Source organism: Neoarthrinium moseri (assembly GCF_022829205.1).
Source record: "Neoarthrinium moseri strain CBS 164.80 chromosome Unknown scaffold17_Wmoseri_CBS_16480, whole genome shotgun sequence".
In the NCBI taxonomy this organism is placed as follows: domain Eukaryota; kingdom Fungi; phylum Ascomycota; class Sordariomycetes; order Amphisphaeriales; family Apiosporaceae; genus Neoarthrinium; species Neoarthrinium moseri.
Window position 1 is genome coordinate 311,459 of NW_026055131.1, and position 15,893 is coordinate 327,351.

Genomic DNA, 15,893 nt, shown 5'->3' on the forward strand with positions numbered 1-15,893 from the left:
TACGGCTCTGCGCCAAAGTGTTGTTAGCAGGATCGGGTTGGGTTTTGCGGCAGCTTTGTTACCGCTTCGTATGGTGAGGATGCCAAGTCCTATCCAGCAAGGGCTAGCACGTTATATTCGAACGTCCTCCACTTCAGATCTGATGCGTTTCAAATTAAGAGTCCAGCTGAGAACTTGTCGATGGGTGGAGGTGTGTGACTGAACGAGATTCGACCTGACATGGCCCGTACGTCAATGACGCTAATACAGAAAGCTACTATAAAATAATTTCGACCCCTTTCGAACCAGACAATATTTCTATCGTCTGCTTCTCCCCATGCCACCAAAGTTTAAGACCAGGTAATTTCATATACTTGGGAGCTCGATCACTGTGCTGATGATCACTCCATCTCCGACAACGACATTTTGTGTACCACTCGGGAGGGGGATATTTCAGAGCTAGAAAGAAGATAATGCATTTAGTCCCGGTAAACCGAAAGCATGAGAGGAAACTTTGTGAGAATGGACAACAGCTTGGCCACATTTATGCTGGGAACCTTCAAATCTGGCGTCTAACTTAACCTCGTGAGTCGGGCCATGAAGCATGAGTGGGCTGTGACTGGAATTAAGAGCCTGTCGACTCGGAATAGCAACGGCATCGTTAGCACATGCCGGTCAACTAAACCCACTTGCATTAGGGGGCTTGGCGCGCAGAGGGAAGAGCTATAACTCGAGTATGGAATAGGCTATTACAATGCCACTAGCGCGAGATCATGCTTTATGATGGGCGGGAACGTCAAGGTGCCTTGTCACAACCAGTATCGTTCCAGCTGCTGGGCTGCTCACTTGGCGTACCGTAGCAACAGAAATGGACACGCCGGGGTGCGAAGCAGAGTGCTGCCATCCAGCTTCCAATCCCCGCGTCGGAGTTTCCTAGATCTTCGCCGCCAACGTCTGCAGACGCGCGGGAAGGCCGCGATCGGGTTTCTTGCTGCAGTTTGGCCCAAATGTTTGTTCTGCGAGTGGGGGCGCAGTCAGCATGGAGTATAAGTTCGCGTAAAGTCGTGCCATCTTACGTCCCATGGACCACGTCCATTGAGCAAAACTCGCACCGAACGACTGCGACTATAGCGAGAATTTTCAATCACCAAGACACCACATTTGCAGCTTCAGTTCTATCTCGACAGAATTATTGTTGACGCACGTGCTACCCTTGGGAGTCATTGAACCATGCTCTCTGCACCAACACTTGCCGCGGCCTGCTTGGCATTGGTAAAATACCCCCTCATACCCTTCGTCGCTATCAATGCGAATGCAGGAATCTAACAGGGTGATCAGGCTTCTTTATACTGGCTATCATGGTGCGTGTATGCCTTGTACTTCCATCCCGCATCGAAGTACCCTGGACCTAAGCTTGCAGCGGTTTCAGAGGTATGCAAAACGCCGTGGTACTCCACGCAAGCAAACCTCGAGCTAACAGGCGACTGGCAGGTTTGGTACGTCTGGAGGACACTTAGTGGAAAGGAGCAATCCATCATGAGGAGAGTCCATGAGAAATACGGTATGTCGACATCCCCGGCCACACGTCTCTGTAGGAGCTCCGTAGTAACCCCAGATGCATTGGCGACCAGGCCCCGTCGTGCGAATCGCCCCCAATGAACTGTCCTTCGATTCAGTTCAGTCCATGCGCGACATATTGTTACCTAAGAGCAAAGGGCCGTTCATCAAGTCGGAGCTGCTGTATGACACGGGAGACCCAGCTCCCCCGCTGGGTTACCTACGAGACTACGACGCCCACGCACTCTATCGAAAGCGCATGGCTCCTAGCTTCAGCGCTACAGCATTAAGAGTCCAGGAGGGAGTAATCAATGAATACTTAGACTTGTGGATCAAACGACTGCCAGAGCTCGGCGGTGAGAACACCAACGGCCTCGAAATGGGTGAGGCATTCACGTGGTTGACGTTCGACATAATGGGTAAGTACTGACCTCCAGTACCACCTGCAGCCCTTATGAATAACACCTCGGACAGGGCGGCTGGGATTTGGCCAGGGTTTTGACTGCATTAAGAACGGCAAGTCAAGCGCATGGGTGGCACTGATGAGCAAAGCCGAATGGCTACCGCTGTACGCCTTGGCAGGCTTGCGCAAGAGGTTCCCGGCCATTGTGGCATTTATACCATTCCTCCTCCCCAAGGGCGCGCCGGGCAAGATTAAACAGCACAAGGAGATGTCGGCCGATATGGTGCGCAAGCGCATCCAGATGGACCAGATCGAAGATGACTGGTTTGCGCCCGTCGTGCGAGATATCAAACTGGGCAAGGAGAGCCCACAGTACATGGAATCCGAAACGAGCTTCTTTGCAATGGCGGGCGCAGAGACCACAGCTACTGCTCTGTTGGCAGCGATGTACTTCCTGAAGACGAACCCGGAGTGGCTTGGCAAGCTACGCAAGGAGATAACCGATGCCTGCGGCTCTTCCTACGTAGGGATCACCGGCTCCTCGACTGCAGCGCTTCCCTATCTGAATGCGTTCATCCAGGAATCAATCCGGCGGTACGGCCCTGTGCCAATGGGGCTGCCCAGAATCTCGCCTGGAGCATTCATCGATGGCCATTACGTCCCCGAAGGCATGAAAATGTCCACAAACATATGGCTAGCGCAACACAACCCGAGGTCGTGGGTCGACCCTGAAGAGTTCAAGCCGGAGCGCTGGCTTGGAGACCCTGACTGGCAGGTGGACGGAGAAGTTCCAGGGATGATAGGATTCAGCCTGGGACGCAACCAGTGCCTCGGGATTAACTTGGCGTATTTGGAGTTGCGGCTCATCCTGTCAAAACTCGTGTTCTCATACGATTGGGAGATCATCAAAGAACCCAAGAACTTGGTCGACGAGAGCGAAGTGTATTTTCTGTGGAAGAAGCCGAAGTATGTGGTCAAGTTTCATCCTGTGGCCCATCAGTAATGTGTAGATGATACACGTCAAGTAGATACTTGCGATACTTTCATGGCTAACGGCAGGCTTCTGCGTAGAGGTAAATGAGACTTGGGCCGTGAGAGGATAGGAGAAAATCCTGGCAGGGTTAAAAATGGCAGTTAGATAATGTATCTGGGAATGTATGTCCCAAGTCAACTGGCAATAGCGGCCGCATCGTTTCCCGACTGACCAAGTTAGCTGCACTCAGGCGGATGTCTTAACAACAGATGTTCGATAGATGCTGGCCTATCAGTCTCTTCCAATATTCCAGCCGGAACGTGCAGTATGACGGAGAGCCAAAGACCAATCAATGGCTCCGGCTGCAGAATTATTGCCGTGTAATCAATTCAACCGATGCTTTAGCCGCACTGCCCATCGTGCCACCATCGCTACCGAGGTACCTCAGAAACACCGCTTTCCAGGCACAAGTTCAACGTTTTGCCCGTTACTGAAAGCAGCTCTCCAACTTTTGACTTGGGACGTGTGTGAAGATGTCTTCTTTTCCAAGACTCCCTCCTTCTGGCATCACTGTTATCATCGTTGGGGCGGGGTTTGCTGGGCTTGGGGCAGCGATTGAATGCGACCGCAAGGGTCACTCCGTCATCCTGCTGGAGAAAAGCGACGAAATTGAGCAGCTACAGAGAGTCGGAGATATCATCAGCTTTGATCCCAACGCCTCTCAGCTACTGAAGCGATGGCCGGGCGTCTGGGAGGCGCTGTGGCCAATCACACGACACGCCGAGGTGTTTGACATGCATGCCTGGACCGGAGAACTTCTGACACAACAGTCGTTCAAATGGGAGAATGAAAATTGGGGACCTAGACTCAGCGGGCATCGTGGAGAGATGCATGCTGCGATTTATAGACACGCAAATGATCGAGGGATCGATATCAGACTTGGAAGCAGAGTGACAGACTACTTCGAGACAGATGAAGAAGCCGGCGTGGTGGTCAACGGCCAGCGCCTCGCTGCAGATGTGGTTTTCGCTGCCGAAGGTGTGAGATCACCAGGCCGCAAGCTCGTGCTAGGGTTTGAAGATAAACCGCTGTCCTCTGGTTATGCGGTGTACAGGGCTTGGTTTCCAGCTGAGAGGCTGAGGAACAACGACATAACGAAGCACCTGGTCAGCAACGGAGACTGGATGGGTGGCTGGGTCGGACCAGACCTGCACTTTCTCTGCTCCTGTCTCAAGGATGGCAACGATTTCAACTGGGCGTATACTCACAAGGACCTGGCCGATATCGACGAGAGTTGGCAGTTTCCTGGAACTGTGGAGGAGGCGCTCGCCAACTTGGATGGGTGGTCTCCTGTGGTTCGGGAGATTGTCAAGGCAACTCCGGATGGACGGCTCATCGATCACAAATTGGTCTATCGTGACACCCTCCCCACTTTCACTTCGCCAAAGGCCCGGATAGCCCTTATCGGAGACGCTGCGCACCCGTTCCTGCCAACATCTATCCAGGGTGCAGGCCAAGCTCTAGAAGACGGGGTCACGCTGGCCATCACATTAGAGCTCAGCGGCAAGGACAAGGTGCCACAGGCGGTCAAAGCCTACGAGAAGATCAGGTACGATCGTGTGAAGGAGGCCCAGGCCCAGGGTGTCCGTACGAGAGAGCGATGGCACAAAGCCGACTGGGACGAAGTTCGAAAGGACCCAACACGTCTGCATCTAGTTCGGGAAGCCTGGCTGTTGGATTTTGATGCCGAGAAACACGCATACGCCGTATTTGGCGACGTTGTCAAGGGGGCTCTCTAGACAGAAAAGCTAATGGACAGCGAGAACATCGATTCCCCAGATAAGAAACGTAAATGTCAGTTGCGTGAATAGCTCCGAGCTGGATAGTAGGTCTCGGGTACGGGACTCAACGCTGTCCGTTGATGTGGCCGGGCGTCGAGGGGCTGTAATCCAGACATTTGTTGTGAACTGTGGGGAAATAGCGCGTGTCGACACGCTTCGCGTTGGCCGGGCTTGTATGCTACCAACACAGCGGAGGCGACCGCCCTCTCGTAGGTTGCAATGGGCACAACCTTGGAAATCACCTGTCATTGAATTAGTACCATAGTAGGTTGAGGGGACACTACAAGACCCTGGACTTGCCAAGCTGCCTTCGGACGAGCTGAACAGCAATCCACCTTTGCCCGGTCGGCTGCGGATGCCGCTTTCCAGTGTGTTGCGGGCCGCAGGGATGTGCCGCGGGCGGTGCCGGCTGTCAATTTCAGTGTGCTGCCAGCAAGCATTTTCATTTCCGCAGGCGGCGGGTCTGCGGTGTCCTGTGCATGTGTGATGTGTCCGTATGGCCAGGCGCTTCCGAGGCTGATGGCGTTTGTCTCTTGTGATGGGGCATTTGCAAACTTACTGCGGCTGCACCTGCCATGACTTCACCACAGACGGGCAACTGGTTCCGCCATATTTTTGGACGTGTTTGGCCGATTTCGAAAGCGCACCATAGTCTGAGACCAATGACGTGACAAGCCTCAACGATCTTGATGCCAAGGTGCGTTCCAGATCTCCAAGGCGTCAGGGCGTGCATGCGTGCAAGGCCTCTCCTAGTGTCCAAATGTTCCAGTGTCCCAGCAGCTGAACCCCAATGACAGGGCACACATTCTGACATTCCAGGCCAGCCAGGGAGTTCCAGTGGGCATGGGGCCACGCCACGGGGCTCGCGCGTTGGAGCGGGGCCTTCCGTGTTCTGGGCTCCCGTCCAGCCCGTCCCTTGCAACGCGTGCCTGAACCCCACGTCCAGCTCCCATGACATCATAGCGGCTTGCGCAACGAAACCCGGGTGCCCATTGTCACCTCCATCGACACTGCTGGATCTCCATGTGATGTTTTGAGACTCGAGGCACACACAAAGAATTGATTGCGTAATACGATGGCGCTATTGCCTGTTTCCGTTTGCCCAGTGACGCAATCGCACACAGGAGGCCCTTGGGGCAACCAAACAGACTGCTGGGGCATCCCTTTGGTCACGGAGGCAGACAGTTGTCACCTGCAGATAGATATATAAACCACCCTCAGCCCGTCCCCGTTCTCATGGACCCCGTCTCGATCAAACTACTAGGCACCTTCGACCAAGCAGACAACACAGTCCCCAACACACAGCCTTACCATCTCAATCTCCACCCACAGCCACACCATGTCTTCCGACAACACCTCAACGCTCAAGTCGTATGTCGACTCGGCCACCGGAGCCGTGCAGAATGCTCTGGGCAACCTGACTGGCAGCACCGGCGACCAGGCCCACGGCCAGGCCAAGCAGAACAAGGCCGAGGCCGAGCACGACGCCTCTCATGCCACCCTCAAGGGCCCCGGCTTCACTGCCTCGGCCTCTGGCGTGACCAAGGACGACCCCGACCGAGCCGCCGGCAGCTGGAACCAGACAGTCGGCTCCGCAAAAGAGGCTTTAGGAGGAGCTATTGGTTCTGAGGTAGGTTTCACAAGCCGGTTTTTCTTGCCATGCTGTTTGTCCAACACATGCTAACTGCCGCCGTCTGCAGGGCCTCAAGCAAACCGGCCGCCAGCAGAACCTCGAGGGCCAGCAGCAGGAGGCCAAGGGCCAGGTCAGCGACTACACCAAGGGCGTTGGTGACCGCATCACCGGTACCGCCGGCGCTGCTGTTGCGGGCCTGACTGGCAACAAATCTGCCCAGCAGTCGTACCAGGACCAGCACGACGCCGGCAAGACCAGCCAGCGCGGAGCTGAGCACGACATCCTCAAGCAGGCTGAGGCTGAGAAGAAGATCTAGACTCGTGAATCGTTCCCCACATGGATGGCAGAATCGCACGAACGTATGGACGATGGAAACCCTATGATACCCACTTGAAGCATGAATTGATGACGGATTGACTTGGGAGGTGGTATGAATTTCACTTCCAGTCGCCTAGGTAGATCAATACGACATTGCATTATTTTCACAGTTTCTCCCGGTGATCTCGTTGTATGGTACCATGGCCATGATTAGCTAATGTCCGCTGTGCTTGACAACTGCCCTCAGCTTGTGTCACGTCAGCCCTGCGGCTTAGAGCGCACACTGGCAGGCTGCAAAGGTGGCACACGAAACAATACCGGCCAGCCTATCGCTAACGCTTATGGGGCTGGATTTGGAAGTCCTGTTGACCCGAAGCATTGGTTCGAAGGAAACTCCCTTGGCGTTCCCCCAGTTCTTTCAAGTACGGTGCTCTTGCCAGTCGATCACCCCAGCCACGATTATGCAATTGCGCACACTAACCAGACACCAGAATACCAACGCCGTTACCAAGTACGAGGATTTCGAATTCCCACTGTTTATGTCTGACTAGAAATCATTGGCAAATCAGTGGGCCAGCTGGCTTTACGTATATCCCACTACACCCAGAAAGAAAACGCATAACTGCATCAGAACCTGGAGCCTGGATGTGCCCGGCCAGATGGACTTGCGGTGTACAAGCAGTATATGGTGTTTGACAGCATGGAGTCGGAGTTCGGCTTCGGCCTGGAGGCTCGGCGGCTTCTGAGACTGCCTGCCGGTGACGTCGCTCTGATGAGACCACCGCGGGGTTCCCGATGCCGGTGCTCATCTCTTGGCCGGAGTATATGAACTCGGAATTTTGCGCCAGAGTAGTATGGTAACTTCGTCGATGCACATGGACACACGGCAGAAAGGGAGAACACTCAAATAAATTGTTGTCTACGTTGTGGATATTACTCTGCCGCATAGTCGTACCAGTCCTAAGCCATGGTCCGTAAACCAGTTCCGAACTATGTCACTGCTTCAGTCGCAGTATCCTTGGGAGGTTTCCTGAACGGATACGACACAGGTTCCGTCGGAGCCGTGATCCATATGAAGGAGTTTGAGAACACCGTCGGAACCATGTCGGCCTTTCTCGTCGGTTTCACTGTATCTCTCATAATGCTGACGGGAGCTATCCCATCCGTCTTCGCAGGCCAAATGGCCGATCGCCTAGGGAGACTGAGAGTCATCCTTATCGGCGCCGTGCTCTTCGGCATCGGAGCCATCATCGAGGGTAGCAGCTTCAGCCTCCCGCAGTTCCTTGCCGGCAGAGCTCTGGCGGGCTTTGGGGAGGGTGTGTACCTGAGCAACATGGCCGTGTATATCTGCGAGATTGCCCCCGTCAAGCACCGTGGCATCCTGGCCGGCTTGCCCCAGTTCATGGCGACCGCCGGCGTGTGTATAGGGTACTTCACGTGCTATGGGAGCGTCGCCATCCAGTCGACCATGTCTTGGCGCGCTCCTTATGTAGTGCAGAGTGTCGTAGCAGCCGTCTTTGTCGCAAGCTGTCTGGTCCTTCCTGACTCGCCTCGGTGGTTGATGAACCATGGGCGCCGCAGTGAAGCACTTGACGCTCTTCGAAGACTTGACTTCTCAATGGTAGAAGCAGAACGCGACTTCCTCTCGGTGACAGATCAGCGAAGCAGTTTGCCTTTGCGGCAGAGCCTCTCTATATTGTTTAGGCGCGGATATCGGTCGAGGACCATCTTGGCCCTCTTCGTCCTTGGGGCGGTCCAGCTGTCCGGGATCGACGCGGTCCTCTACGTATGATGAGCTCCATCCCCCCATCACAGTATTTCCTTCTAATCTAACGACAGTATGCCCCCGTTCTCTTCTCCCAGGCGGGCTTATCTTCTGAAACCGCATCATTCTTAGCCTCTGGTGTGTCTGCAATCCTCATGCTGGCTATTTCGATCCCCGCCTTCTTGCTGGCTGATAAATGGGGGAGGCGAACTTCTGCCATCACCGGTGGAGTCATGCTAGCTGGTATCATGCTCCTTATAGGGACGCTCTACGCCGCTGATGCTGTTCATCCATATGGTGTTGCCCGATGGGTGGTTATTGTATCGGTGTTCGTGTTCGGTCTAACGTATTGTTCGACTTGGGGAATCGTTGGTAAGATCTATGCGAGCGAGATTCAGCCTTCCAACACTCGTGCGGCTGCGAACAGCATCGCTCAAGGTCTTGGTTTCGTAAGTAATAAGTCATAACTTTGTGGGTATTGGTGTTAACACTCACACTTAGTTGACTAACTGGCTGGTGGCCATATTGACCCCTGTGCTGCTTGACAAGTCAGCGTACGGTGCTTACTTCCTCTTCGGCGGTCTGGCGCTTGTCACTGTAGCCGTTCTTGCAGCGTATATGCCTGAAACGCGTGGGCGATCCCTCGAGGAAATCCAGGACGCATTCCATCATCCTGGACTCAAGAGTCTCACGACGTATCTACGCCGAAGGACTCGCACTCAAGCCGACCCAGCTGGAATTTCCATCGAGATGGATAGGCACACAACTCAGCAGCCCGGCACTTCATCTTCTGCGCAGACCTCAACTGTTGGACTGCGCCTCGACGTTTCGACAGCTTAAGCCTTCACTAGTACGGCTTGGTGACAAGGCAACTTGATCCGTCGTGAGTTCTTCTGGCTCATATCCCGATGCTGGCTTATTTACCTCGTCGAATAGTTGGGTACTCTTGTTCTCAAAAATTCGGGTCCTGTTGGCGTAAGAATAGCCGATTACCAGATACTAGATCTCGATAAGCGCTTTACGTTAGTTTTTTGAAATTCGAACCCTCCGAGACCTTAATCAGGGAGTTCCTGTTTCGAAGCCCCTGAAGATGAATGTGTCGATAGAGCAAGCTGACTGTGACCCAAGTGTGTCTATCAAACAACACTCACGGTTTCCACGTTGTGTCTCAACCTTTGAGTGGGCATCTACCCCTAGATCTACTCCTATTATCGTCCGTGCGGTTCACGCAAGTAAAATACGGAGTGAGGGGCTTGTCGCTTTTGTGGAGAGGTTGTGCCAAATGAGTCTTTGAACGGGTCGAGGAGACTTTCAGGGGAGATCGTGAATCTTCAATCAGCTGGACACAGTTTCGACTGTCGACAGTCGGCACCGCAGCACACCTGTTTCCCTATAGTTCTGTTCGTTCGTCTCAAAGCTTTGCACAAAACAATGCTGCTTTCAAAGATGGGTGGTTACTTGAATCAAACCAACATCCCAGGTTCACCTTCGCCAGTCCAGGATCTATCCTAGATCACTCCTGAGTGAACTTGTCATCTCCCTCTCCCTCCACTCACCACTCCCTTTGCATCCTTTTCTTGTCAACTCACCACCCAGCTCAGCGTTCGAGTCCTCCGGTGCTGCAGCCTCAAAGCTCTCGGAGGCCTGCCGGACTTGCGAACGATCGGAGGACCACACCCTCGGGGAAGGTGCTCCTGCCGCACTCCCAACGAAGGAAACCGCAGACGCCTCTGAAGTGAAGCTGCGCGCATACAACGCCCGACAGCGCCGTTCTTCAGAGATAGGTGATCACTGGAAATCCCAATGATCACAACTTGACCGAGGTTTGGGTACTCACTTTGGTTCTTGGCAAAGGTACACTGAAAGAACGACTCCTTCCTGCTGTAACTCGACGCATCGTCTGAACTTATGTGAGTCAGAGCCACGGTGACAAGGTCACACAGTAATATCTTGCCCTAGAACATTATTTTTCTCATTGATGCCTTTGCAGATTGCAACTTCACCCATTTCATCTGTGGCAGCATCGAGATATTGTCATTCACCAGAGGCTTCACCTACTTGGCAAGTTGCTTCCGCTACCGAGGCGGATAAGCTTGAATCCCGCCTTTGAACGCGTGTGTCTCTCACGGTGAGCTCGCTACAACACTTGGCTTCACAAGGGCACGGCCAGAGACACGCATACTTGCCGCACAAGCTGTCCGGCAAACTGTTCAACCCGCCAAATCCAGCCGATCCACTTTTAATAGTCGTCGAACTCGGACCATGCGGTTGTAACCCCTAACGCATATAGTCGAAACATTCACCTCACATTGGATTCACCATGTCACACTCTTCTTTAGCGCGTCGTGTGGTGGCTATCCAGCTTGAGCTTGTTGCCAACAACATTCGCAACTTACTGGCATTAGAACAGCTACACGAGCAGGACGTACCCAACGAGGTGGCTCAAGTTGGCACTGAAGACAAAAGTCTGGATCCCAATAACAACGCCCCAGCGGACGCACAAGCCGTCCAAGAAACCACCGAGTCTTCCAGTGAAACTCACAGTACCAGTCCGGCCCCTCTATCTGACATCGGTGTTTCAGAGTCATCGTCTAGCGATACAGTCTCTTCATATGGAAGCGATGACAGCACGTTTCCTTTCGGTAGCAACGCTGACAGAACCGAGCACGATTGGGGAGCATCAGACACCTTTGATGATAGCGCTACTCCAGCTGCTTCTCATGGCACACCGGATGATGACGACCTTGAGTTCCACCCTATCAGCGACGAGTGGGATCCTCCGCCTACAAGCCATCCTAGCCAAGACCCGGCGTCCGATCAGCTTGGCCAGCAGTCAGGTCCCGAGGCCAGTGTCGAGCCCGAACTCGACGTCCTATTCCCTGGTGCTTTCGATCACTTCGACACGACGGACACCACTGCTCTCCGCGCAGACCCGCGCCTGATTGAATGCTTGGACGCAGCTAAGCACTGCTCCGAGTGGGTCTGGATCTGGGACGAAGCGAGGGTGCGCGCGACTGTGGCCCCTTACCAAGCACACGTGAACCAGGTAAATAAGGAGTGGGAGAATGGAAAGAAGCCTGAGTTCGAGGATCTAATGTGGCGCTGGGAGCAGAGACGCATGATCACCAGAGAGACCGCATACCACAAGGAGTCGGAGCGCCCCGAGGCCTATGTTCCCTCGAGACTGTGGTTCATGCACCTGCCACCGTACTAGAAAAGGGGACTGCCCTGAACATGTCATCTGAGGGCTGGGGTGATTTTCTCAGGGTTGATTTCGCATTTTTGCGTTAAGGCGTTCTATCAGGTTGGAAATGTACGAGTAGATTCTACTACAGGGCTGGATGATTGAGACACGGTCAAGGGAAGAGGTTTGCAGCCATGTCTATGGTTACCTGGCATGCAATCGTTCGGCGTTAGTTATTCGATCCAGGGGGGCCAACCGCATGAATTCAACCACACTTCAGGTCATATTTCGATATTTGACGTGGCTTTCCTTCTGTCTCGAGGCCACACATACAATTGTGGCAGCTAGTTCTTACAGTACGATCTACAGAGTGAGCTGAGTCTTCACTTATGGTACAGCTCAACTTAAGGCAAACAAACTGCTGTTATGGTATTCTGCGATGGCCAATTAGACCACGCTCAGTTGTTGGGAGAGACACTCCATCAGGAAGCTATTATTACGAAGGACAAAGTCCCCCTCAAGGAGCTTATCCCCCGGGTCTTGCTGGAAGTCCCAATATTTCAACAGCATCATCCCATCCTTATCTCGGACCTGAAGCGATAGCCGACGCGGTCCATCGTTTACCAGCCAGCGACAGAACAAGACTAAGTCTAGGACGTCGTCTAGGTGTAGTTGTTCTCGAAAACTTGCTGCCCCGTCTCCAAACTCCACATTCCCCGCACCCCATGGACCCGTGGAGTTAAGATTCAGGAGCTAAGGATGCGAATGCGGAGCCGAAAATGCGGAGATCTCAGAGCCGTTGGATGAACAAATAACCGAGCCTTCGGCTTGCTCTTCGCGACGCACTTTGCAAAAACTCTGTCGTCTTGACCCCGGTCGCTCTACATCGCTTCGTGGGAAGCCTATGTCATCGGGCCTGTGTCCGTGCTGAGGGATTCGTACTATAAAATGGCGAGACTACTCCCAAGATGCTGCGGAGCGTCATGAACTTCAGCAGTGCGCGCCTCTAGTGAAGCATAATGAAAACCATATCACTTCTTTCACTCTGCACGGCCGCCTGGTCCCATGCCCTGCCGCACTCTGACAAGGCGCGGATAGTCAGATCGCGCGCTTTTGATCGTGATGTAGACCTATATGCGAACTGGCCTTCGTACGATGACCTGCCTCTGGACGCCTCCTATCCAACCAAGGCGGCATGGGGGGTCTGGGGTGCGGACGACGAGCTCGGGGCCCTGAACCACATCACCAACGACACCATCGTCGCGGCCTCGTCCGAGATCCAGCTCGGTCTCGCCATGCCATTGAACCTGCAGCTCGACCTGCCGGGCCCGCCGCCGAACCCGGCGCGGAAACCGCTGCAGCATCTCTTCCAGCCGGGAGACGGGTACACAGACGACGTGGTGGTGATGAACACGCAGGTCTCGACGCAGTTCGACGGGCTACGCCACTTCCCCTACTCGGCCAACAACAGCGTGGAGACGTACCAGTGGTACAACGACCTGATTCCCAGCTACAACGACGTTATCGGGCCCTCCCCCAGTGAGACGTTGGGGATTCAGGTCGCGGCCCAGAAGGGGATCGCTGTCCGGGGTGTGCTCTTTGACTGGGCCGGCTGGATGGACTCGCAGAACAAGACGTTTGATGCCTTCAGCCCAACCTCGATCACGACGGATGAACTGGACGCGGTAGCGGCTTGGCAGGGCCTCCCCGAGGATTGGTCTCGGGCGGGCGACATGTTGGTGTTGCGCACGGGCTGGGTGAGGCAGTACCAGACTCTCAACGAGACCGGCGACGTGCTGCTTCCCATTGGTGCTGGGACGTGGATCGGGATGGAGGCGAGCGAGCAGTCGTTGCGCTGGCTATGGGAGAAGAAGCTGAGTCTGGTGGGCGCGGACAACCCAGCATTCGAGAGTGTAAGTGGAATACGTGTGATGCCACCATTATGAGTCCTGAAGCTGACGCAAGTGATGGCAGACCCCGTTCAACAGGACGATACACGGCGAGACGCGGTCTCTTCACCAGATCTTCATTGGTGGCTGGGGCCAGAACATCGTTGAATTTCTGGACCTCGAGGCCTTGACAGAGAAGCTGCACCAACTTGGCAGGTCTACGTTCTTCCTGACGATACAGAACCTCAACATCGTGTCCGGGATTGCATCGCCCCCTAATGCGCTGGCAATCATTTGATGTCTCAATGCACTACATGGCACAATTGGGGTTTTTGAAAGGAAGTATGAGTTGATAAGACCAGAGTCGGTTCTTAGAGTAAGGAACTGGGTATCTCTAGCTGAATATTATGATTCATGATAATGAGAAATAAAGATCTAAAGAAGTTCAAGGGTTTGGAATCAAGTCAATGCGAAGTATCACTTGAAATATAATGACTTGAGCTAACTTCATATATTCCATAATTCCAGGACCGAAACCGGAGCGTAGGGTAGTCTAAGTCAGCTCTACACAGGTGCCAAAACGTTGAATTGCTGGTAGGATCACCGGAAGACTGGTAGAAGTATAAACATGCTACCGCCGTTACGACTCTGGCGTACTCACACCTACTTCAACGAGAATGACTAACAGGAGACAAAATAATCGAAACAGCAGCAGACAAGAAAAGCCCTGTAGAGCCACAATCCACACCGTACCCTCGACCTCCCCCTTAAAGGTGATAAGAAATGTGCAGCGTGTTCGACCACTCAGATGTACATCAGCCAAATACCACCTCATCGGGCGCCTTGCTCATATCTCGCTCTTACCAAAGAACGAGCCAGAGGCCTCATCTTAGAACGGCATGGAAGCCTTGCGGCTCTCTGATGAGACACCATCACATGTGGTACATAGTCCAGCAGTTCGTGTTCACCAGCATCACGATTTTGTGTACACACAATAAGAAACCATTGATTGCAATTAGTCCTCCGACAGTTGACTAAGGCCGGTACGGTGAGCCTTTGCGGAAATGCACCATAGGCGGGCAGTGTTTCCCATCAGCAAGATAACGATACAAGTATTTGCGGGTACCAGGCAGTCTGGCATATACTGCGGCTGTACAGTGCATGAGCATAGCCGTGCCTCTTAGTTGGGATGTGGGACAAGCGCTCTCTGGACCAGAGTACCAGAGGCAGGTGAGAAACAAAAAGTGCACTTTCAGGGTATCATGACGGGCTGGATAGGCGTAGGGTATAAAGATGTGAAAAACGTTTCGGCCTTCTACGATATTCATGTTACTCGGCACATTGAACGCTCCTAAATCACTACGACTGATGCCCAAACGAACAACAGCCATGGGAACAACTGCCTCACGTAGTCAGAGTATCTTGAACAGATAAAAAAGCGGCTAAGAATTGCCAAGATCAAGCTTCACCCCCCATCGAAACGCATCTAGTACTACAATGCGGCCATCGATTATCGCCCAGCTGTGTGGCCCCGGATCGCCACATTGCATTCAGTAATGCATCAGTCGTCGTAGGGGTCCGGTAGTGATGGGTGTGATCTCGGGCGAACTTGTAGAATGGACGATCCTATCTGGAAGAGCGAACGAAGCAGAGAATTGCTAACTCGAGTCCTTGCCTGGACAAGAGGGGCAAGAACAACAATCAAAGAACGTCCCGGTATGTGCTGGTGATAATCAGAAGACGAGAGCTACGAGAAAGAAAGGTCAGTCCACTACGACCTCGGGCCATTTGGCCTCGTCTTTTGGTGAAATGCCGACTGGCGACGATGATAAGTCTCCTGCAAAGCCGCTTCAAACCCCCAGAACGATCTCCATATTCCAAGACGCGTATGCTTGAAGCCGTCGTCAGATCGAGTTGTCTACGGTGACCATGACTAAATGCAGAGTGTGATGGTTCCGGCATGGGCGGTACGGGCGTTTGTACGCGATGCGATGGTAGAGGTGAATATCGACTCGTCACGCTCGAAGATGTAGGAAGCGTGAGATGTGCAATCCAGAATCCCGTTCCTTTACGCGCAGGCTGACATGGGGTGCCAGTACGATATTGAGACTGGTATGCGTATCACCCAGAGGACGCTGAAGACCAGAGAGCGTTCGCGGTGCCAGTGAGTAGGCGTGGTCGTATCTACCAGAGCTGTGGGGAAGGAGATGGTGGGCACGTTCCCAGTATCAGCTAACTTCAAATGACACCTCGAGGTTCCCGGCCATCTTAAATGGAATGCACCCGTGGCTGGAGTGTCGCGCTGTCGGGTATTGGAATAGCAACCAGGAAGGCCGCGCACACGTGTGAGA

At 53.6% G+C, this 15,893-nt stretch overlaps 7 protein-coding genes across 7 annotated transcripts; 6 read left to right on the forward strand and 1 right to left on the reverse strand.

The window, feature by feature from the left end:
• Positions 1-1,209: 1,209 nt before the first annotated feature.
• JN550_005513 (uncharacterized protein) lies at positions 1,210-2,942 on the forward strand (the record flags this gene model as incomplete). Its single annotated transcript, XM_049317149.1, has 5 exons — positions 1,210-1,251; positions 1,318-1,410; positions 1,471-1,540; positions 1,611-1,955; positions 2,011-2,942. The coding sequence occupies 5 exons, from the start codon at positions 1,210-1,212 to the stop codon at positions 2,940-2,942; spliced, it is 1,482 nt and encodes a 493-aa protein (XP_049172526.1).
• A 503-nt stretch (positions 2,943-3,445) lies between these two features.
• JN550_005514 (uncharacterized protein) lies at positions 3,446-4,711 on the forward strand (the record flags this gene model as incomplete). Its single annotated transcript, XM_049317150.1, has 1 exon — positions 3,446-4,711. One exon carries the CDS (start codon positions 3,446-3,448, stop codon positions 4,709-4,711), a length of 1,266 nt encoding a protein of 421 aa, XP_049172527.1.
• Positions 4,712-4,767: 56 nt separating this feature from the next.
• Positions 4,768-5,714, reverse strand: JN550_005515 (uncharacterized protein; the record flags this gene model as incomplete). The annotated part of the gene is made up of 4 exons (XM_049317151.1): positions 4,768-4,995; positions 5,050-5,226; positions 5,313-5,502; positions 5,566-5,714. 4 exons carry the CDS (start codon positions 5,712-5,714, stop codon positions 4,768-4,770), a joined length of 744 nt encoding a protein of 247 aa, XP_049172528.1.
• A 378-nt stretch (positions 5,715-6,092) lies between these two features.
• JN550_005516 (uncharacterized protein) lies at positions 6,093-6,702 on the forward strand (the record flags this gene model as incomplete). The annotated part of the gene is made up of 2 exons (XM_049317152.1): positions 6,093-6,383; positions 6,454-6,702. The coding sequence occupies 2 exons, from the start codon at positions 6,093-6,095 to the stop codon at positions 6,700-6,702; spliced, it is 540 nt and encodes a 179-aa protein (XP_049172529.1).
• Positions 6,703-7,671: 969 nt separating this feature from the next.
• Positions 7,672-9,309, forward strand: JN550_005517 (uncharacterized protein; the record flags this gene model as incomplete). The annotated part of the gene is made up of 3 exons (XM_049317153.1): positions 7,672-8,490; positions 8,544-8,918; positions 8,971-9,309. 3 exons carry the CDS (start codon positions 7,672-7,674, stop codon positions 9,307-9,309), a joined length of 1,533 nt encoding a protein of 510 aa, XP_049172530.1.
• A 1,480-nt stretch (positions 9,310-10,789) lies between these two features.
• JN550_005518 (uncharacterized protein) lies at positions 10,790-11,683 on the forward strand (the record flags this gene model as incomplete). The annotated part of the gene is made up of 1 exon (XM_049317154.1): positions 10,790-11,683. One exon carries the CDS (start codon positions 10,790-10,792, stop codon positions 11,681-11,683), a length of 894 nt encoding a protein of 297 aa, XP_049172531.1.
• A 989-nt stretch (positions 11,684-12,672) lies between these two features.
• JN550_005519 (uncharacterized protein) lies at positions 12,673-13,840 on the forward strand (the record flags this gene model as incomplete). The annotated part of the gene is made up of 2 exons (XM_049317155.1): positions 12,673-13,566; positions 13,628-13,840. 2 exons carry the CDS (start codon positions 12,673-12,675, stop codon positions 13,838-13,840), a joined length of 1,107 nt encoding a protein of 368 aa, XP_049172532.1.
• Positions 13,841-15,893: the final 2,053 nt, after the last annotated feature.